Consider the following 7,245-nt stretch of genomic DNA (forward strand, 5'->3'; position numbering starts at 1 on the left):
CTCCACCTTTCTATGAGATTATTACTGGTTTTTTGATGGCTTTAAGAAATATACTGATTTAGATGGATTATTTTTTATAAGAAAATCTATTGTGTAAAAATTAACTCAGCGCACCAATAATAATTGATTATTATTAATATTTTCTGAAAACGCAAAAACATAAACGTATACTCTTTGTATATGTATTTTAAAATAGGCTTTTATTTATAATTATTCTTTGAATTTTAAAAAATAAACATTTCAATTTAATATAGGGTATTTTCACTTATACTACGAATGACACTGGCAATGACTGGAAAGATAAAAGGAACTATGGTTTTTCTCGAAAATTTTTTGGGTAGAGAAATATTCATTATATAATACACAAAGAAAAAGAAATAAAATTTGAGCATGGATATTATATCGAAGACATTTTCGTAATTTCTTTCCTGATGAAACTGAAGAAAGAATGTTTTGGACTCTTCGATAGACTCTTATAAAGTTTCTCAATGAGTGTTCACTTCTAAAAAACGAAGATTGTTTGTGGAATCTTGCATTTCTCACAGACATTATGGCAAATTTAAATAATTTATATTTACTTCAGGGGAAACATTGTATTTTCCGACATTATTTTCACACATTTCCTCTTTTGTTGCAAAAACTGGTGTTTTTTCAAATGATTACGACCAAGAAAGATTTACACAATTTTCACGCATATAGGAACTTTCAATAATATGCCACAATATGACCTATTTAGGAATTTCATAAACACCTTGCATAATTCAAGTAGATTTAAAAATTTGAGATTTTTGTAAACTAGTTTAGCATTTTTTTCCAGGAAATCAAAGAATATTTTGCTGAAATTCAAACTGAGATCATTTATATGCAAAATCACTCAGTTTTAAATGGTAAATAACATGGGAAGCAATAAAGATTATATTGAGTTTTGAAATTTTGTACCTGCTGCAGATTTTCCAAAGTTGTACATTTTCTATTATGAATATAATTAAAAATAAATATCGCATTTAAAACCCCTTATCTTGTTTGTTTCTTCAAAATTTTTTCTATAGATGCCATTCTAAAAAATATTCAGATACAAAAACCTCATTAAAAATGATAAGATTTGACTTTTTCAAAACTGTAATTTTTTTCTTTATTTATTTTTTTATTTGTAATCTAGAATTGAAATTTTATTTTATATTCATCAGTACACTTAAAAACATAATAGTAAATAAATTAAATATAATTGGAAAACATATTGATGTATCAAAAATGAATGAACACGCAAAATTTTTAAGGTCAAAAATGACACGGCTTACAAAAAAGTTATTCACCACTGTACTATTTATTTAAATAGAAAGTATATTTGCAAAATTGGAACTAGTGGAACACTACTCCTTGGTCGCCGTTAACCACATCCAAATTATTGAGAACAGATAATTAGATAAAAACAGAATCAGCAAAAGGAAAAAAAGTGAAGTTTTTTTGTCAAGACACACATGCAGCCCTCTTAACATTCAACAAATATTTTATTTTGTAATTTTTAATTAGTTAAGTTGTACTGTTTTTTAACTTTTAGTTTTTTATTCATTTCTTATATCTGAACATTTTTAACTTGGATTATTTTGTTGTTCAAAGTATCTTTTTAATTAATATAATTGAAAATTTTGTACAATTTATTTAGTCGATTATCATTTTTCCCAAAATTCTAAAATAGAAATCAATAGTTTTTGGTAGATTTTACCAGTTTTTTCAATTTAATTTATTTCTACTATAGAAATTATATTCTACAATAGAATCAAGCAGTTTTTGGTATATATTTCTTGTTTTTGTTTTTACATTTTAAATTTGGTTTATTTTAATGTTTAAAGAACATTATAATTAATATATTAGAATATTTAGCACATTTTATTTAGTTAACGCCTATTTAAACGACATATTTTTTGTTTATAATGTTTTATATCAGTTTCGTTTATTTTGTTATTTGAAGAACTTTTTAATCAATATACTAGGATATTTAATATGCAATAGAAACCAGCAGTTTTTGGTATATATTTTTAGTTTTTGATATTTTAAATTTGATTTATTTTGCTATTTAAAGAACTGTTTAATTGATATATTAAGAAAATTTAATAATTTCATTTTGGTAACATCTATTTAAACAACTGTTACTGTTATTTCCATACCGTTTAATAACATTTTAAGTTTGGTTTATTTTATTGTTTGAAGAACTTTTTATTAATATAGTAGGAATTTTAATATACAATAGAAACCTGCAGTTTTTGGTACATGTTTCTTATTTTTTATATTTTAAATTTGGTTTATGTTGTTGTTTAAAGAAACTTTTAATTGATATATTAAAAAATTTAGTACACTTCATTTTGTTAACATCTATTTAAACAAACATTTTCTATTATGAATATTATTAAAAATAAATATAATAACACCTTATCTTGATTGTTTCTTCAAAATTTTCTCTATAGATGCCATTCTAAAAAATATTCAGATACAGAAACTCACTAAAAATCCTAAGATTTGACTTTTTCAAAAATGTAATTTTTTTATTTATTTATATATATTATTATATTGTAATCTAGAATTGAGATTTTATTTTATATATACCACTATCCTTATAAATATAGTAGTAATTAAATTAAATAAAAATGGAAAACATATTGTTATAACCAAAATGAGTGACACACGCAAAATTTTTAGTAAAACGTACTTTTTATTTAAATAGAAAAAAATATTCACAAAATTGGACCTAGTGGAGCTCTTCTCCTTGTACGCCACTAATCGCACCCAAATCTTCTGGAAATAGTGAACAGAAGTGAATTTTGACGAGTTTTACAAATAATCTCAAGCAATTCTTCTATAAGTTTTTCATACTAAAAATATTTTTTGCTATAAAAACTCATTTTTCGAATTTATGACCCAACAAATTAATCTCTCTGAGGGCACTCTTTTACATTGTAATGGCTTTATGAGTCAGAAAACAGCAGTATCTTGAATTGTCCTCTTGATTTGTTAGTTTTTATTTTAATCATATTTTAACTTTTTATATTCTATCAATAATTTACTGCTCCTTTACATCTTGTATTTTGTCCTGTTATTGAAGTATATACTCCATTGATTAAATAAAAGTCACCAGCCAGACTTAAAACATAAATTTCACCAATAACCAGCTTTCATTTCCTAACTAATAATGACCTAATAACCAGTAAATTGCTAATGCACCGAAAACGGGGAACAAACGACAAAATGAAAATGCGCCAAGCCGTTTCTTTCATCGTCCGCCTCATTGTGCGATTGTTTTGCGTCTGGCCGCCGTCGTCGAAGATGTATTTGTTATATTTTTATCTCGTTTCCTCCGTCGACGTGGCGAAGTGGCGAAACGAACGGACGGACAAAACGAGGATTTTCATCCCGAAACGCCAAACAAAAGACTCTTCAAAGTCGGTAAATTTCTATTAGCGCCATTGATATTTCAGTTCTCCGTGTATTTTGGAATTTCATTATCGCAATCCATTTTAGCGGACGACGGCGACGCGCGGGACGCCCCGAAAGGGAAGAGAAAAAGAAAAAAAAAGGAGAGGAATCCATTCTTCGACGGCACCCGCGCCGCCGTCCATTGTTTGTATATTAAGGGCGGCCTCCGAGGCTATGAAATTTACGGCTGGCGTAAGTCGGCCGATAGAGCTCGCTCTCGCGCCATCAGATAAAAATTTCTCTCGAACGCAACCGGGCACTAAACGTCATTACTTTTTGTCGCTCTATTTCATAATTCGATATGGAACGGCGGGGCCCTTTGTACGGACCGTTTGATTGATGATCTCTTTTAAACTCGAATTCAAAATAAACTGCCACTTACATCGGACACTTGTTTCTAAAAAGGACATTTTAAATTTAACTTCCAATTTTTAGAGCTATTGTCGCTGCCACTATTCTCGTCCGCGTTTTAATGAGTTTTTTCGTCCATGTTTAAGATAATACAGAGTGGCTCGTTTAAGGAGGAGACGCTCCTGTAACTTCTTTAATTCAGATTCCATTTTAATGGCTCATAGCATAATAAGCAATACAACAATAAAAAACTTAATGCATCTCATATCACTATTTTATCTACAAGGATTATATAATAAAGTATGTAACCTGGCCTAGATAAAACACAGCTATTATTAAAATTATTAATTCAAAGTAACCTTACTTTCAAACTGTTAAGTTTCTTCGTAAATATAAAAAATACTCATAATAATAATCAAATGAAAACAGACACAGCAAAAGGAAAAAAGTTTTCTTGTCAAGACACACATACAGCCCCAACTAATTTTTAATTAGTTGAATGGTTTTTTAACTTTTAGTTTTTTATACATTTCCTATATCTGAACATTTTTAACTTGGTTTATTTTGATGTTCAAAGTATCTTTTTAATTAATATAATAGAAAATTTAGTACATTTTGTTTTGTCGATTATCATTTTTCCCAGAATTCTAAAATAGAAATCAACAGTTTTTGGTAGATTTTACCGGTTTTTTACTATTTTTTTAATTTGATTTATTTCTACAATAGAAATTATATTCTTCAATAGAATCAATCAATTTTTAGTACATATTTCTTGATTTTGTTTTTACATTTTAAATTTAATTTATTATATTGTTTAAAGAACATTATAATTAATATACTAGAAAATTTAGAACATTTTGTTTTGTTAACGTCTATTTAAACGACAGTTTCGTTTATTTTGTTGTTTGAAGAACTTTTTAATGAATATACTAGGAAATTTAATATGCAATAGAAACCAGCAGTTTTTGGTATATATTTTTAGATTTTTATATTTTAAATTTGGTTTATTTTGCTGTTTAAAGAACTTTTTATTTGATATATTAAGAAAATTCAGTAATTTCATTTTATTAACATCTATTTAAACGACTTTTACTGTTATTTTCATACCGTTTTATAACATTTTGAATTTGGTTTATTTTATTGTTTGAAGAACTTTTTAATATACTAGGAAATTTAATATGCAATAGAAACCAGCAGTTTTTGGTACATATTTCTTATCTTTTATATTTTAAATTTGGTATATTTTGTTGTTTAAAGAAACTTTTAATTGATATATTAAGAAATTTGGTACGTTTCATTTTGTTAACATCTATTTAAACGACTTTTACTGTTATTTTCATACCGTTTCATAACATTTTACGTTTGGTTTAATTTATTGTTTGAAGAACTTTTTAATTAATATACTCGGAAATTTAATATGCAAAAGAAACCAGCAGTTTTTGGTACATATTTCTTATTTTTTATATTTTAAATTTGGTTTATTTTGGTGTTTAAAGAAACTTTTAATTGATATATTAAGAAATTTAGTATATTTCATATTGTTAAAATCTGTTTAAACGACTTTAATTATTATTTGCATACCGTTTTATAACATTTTAAGTTTGGTTTATTTTATTGTTTAAAGAACTTCTTAATTAATATACTAGAAAATTTAATATGCAATAGAAACCAGCAGTTTTTGGTACATATTTCTTATTTTTTATATTTTAAATTTAGTTTATTTTGTTGTTTAAAGAAACTTTTAATTGATATATTAAGAAATTTAGTACATTTCATTTGTTAACATCTATTTAATCGACTTTCACTGTTATTTTCATACAGTTTTATAACATTTTAAATTTGGTTTATTTTATTGTTTGAAGAACTTTGTAATTATTAATTACTAGAAAATTTAATATGCAATAGAAACCAGCAGTTTTTGGTACATATTTCTTATTTTTTATATTTTAAATTCGGTTTATTTTCTTGTTTAAAGAAACTGTTAATTGATATATTAAGAAATTTAGTACACTTCATTTTGTTAATATCTATTTAAACGACTTGTACATATTTTTGCTACATATTTCTAGTTTTTCATAATTTAAATTTGGTTTTTTGTTTCATTTTGTTGATATCTAATTAAACAACTATCGTTTTTATTTTGATTTATTTTATTGTTGGAAATACTATAATTGATTTAACAAGAAATTTAGAATATTTTATGAACTAATGTTATGTATTTTATTATGTGGTATGACACAATGGAATTTAGGTAAACGAAAAATATTTTGTTGTCGAGAATTCACAATGATAAACAACAGGTAACTCTCATGCAAAACAGTTTAAATTGCAATAAAGAAGATAGGTAAACCTTTAGAATTTGACAGTTAATTGCAAACATTAGGTACATCAAAAACAGTATATATTGGAATTACTTTTCTTACCAAATCACAGTTGAACCAAATCGACTAAAACATCCTACTTTACTACAGTAGTCATCAGTTTACAATTTGTCACCTCCAATTTTTACCAAACAGATACATCCAAAACGGTATAAATTGCAACAGATTTTCACACACTTCGCAGTTTAAACAAATTCACTATACAGTGAACATCAAACAGTGATCCTCCAAGTTTTAGTACTACATAATTGTTTCTAAAATGTCTGCCAACAACAGTGCTTCGTACGATGATAAGAAACAGTGCGTCAGCCGTGCTCAAGCAAGAAAAATGCGCGAAGATTTTATACGCGAAGCAGTGAACAACAAGCTCAGTCTGTATATTAAAAATTTTGATGAGATTATTGATGAACAATGGTTCAAATCGAACTTCGAACAATTCGGGACCATCACATGCGTAAAACTTTTAACTGAGAATGGCAAACATAAAGGAGTTGCCTTTGTAACCTTTTCAACAAAGGAGGCGGCCAGCAACGCTAAGGAAGCGATGCACGGATACAGAATTGGTAACAGGCCGCTGTATATCTCCTTTGCGGAGAGGAAGGAAGACAAAGCACACTATCAGGACGCGCAAACCGTACATCATAATGTTGTAGTACCACCGGCACCAGCACCTCAGAACATGGCATTAATGACGCCTGTACTTACTGAGAAAAAGGACTTATATTATCAACACTACGCGCACGGAATGTCCTATTTTTATAGGGCGGAAGACATAATGTCACATGATATGATGCAAGCACAGGCATCGCAGGTCATGATGCCCCCAGAATCACATTCTCAATTCCTGGGACTGCCCCACGTGCCAGCCGAGATGTCTCCTGAGTACCAGTATCAGGTACCGTATCAAATGCCACAATACCAGATCCCGCCAAATGTGCAATACCAGCATATTCAGTACCAAATGCCTCCACATCAGATGCCACTACATATGGTACCTCAGGTGCCATCGGAGATGATGCCCCCACACAACATGAACGGTAAATGA

At 27.9% G+C, this 7,245-nt stretch overlaps 1 protein-coding gene across 1 annotated transcript; it reads left to right on the plus strand.

The window, feature by feature from the left end:
• The first annotated feature begins 6,459 nt into the window (after positions 1 to 6,459).
• On the plus strand, positions 6,460 to 7,245 carry LOC109599264 (uncharacterized). The gene has a single exon (XM_020015224.1). It carries the CDS (start codon positions 6,460 to 6,462, stop codon positions 7,243 to 7,245), a length of 786 nt encoding a protein of 261 aa, XP_019870783.1.

Source organism: Aethina tumida, chromosome 2, assembly GCF_024364675.1.
Source record: "Aethina tumida isolate Nest 87 chromosome 2, icAetTumi1.1, whole genome shotgun sequence".
NCBI lineage: Eukaryota > Metazoa > Arthropoda > Insecta > Coleoptera > Nitidulidae > Aethina > Aethina tumida.

Coding starts and splice junctions, on each gene's coding strand:
- LOC109599264 (XM_020015224.1), top strand. CDS start 6,460: ATGTCTGCCAACAACAGTGCTTCGTACGATGATAAGAAACAGTGCGTC.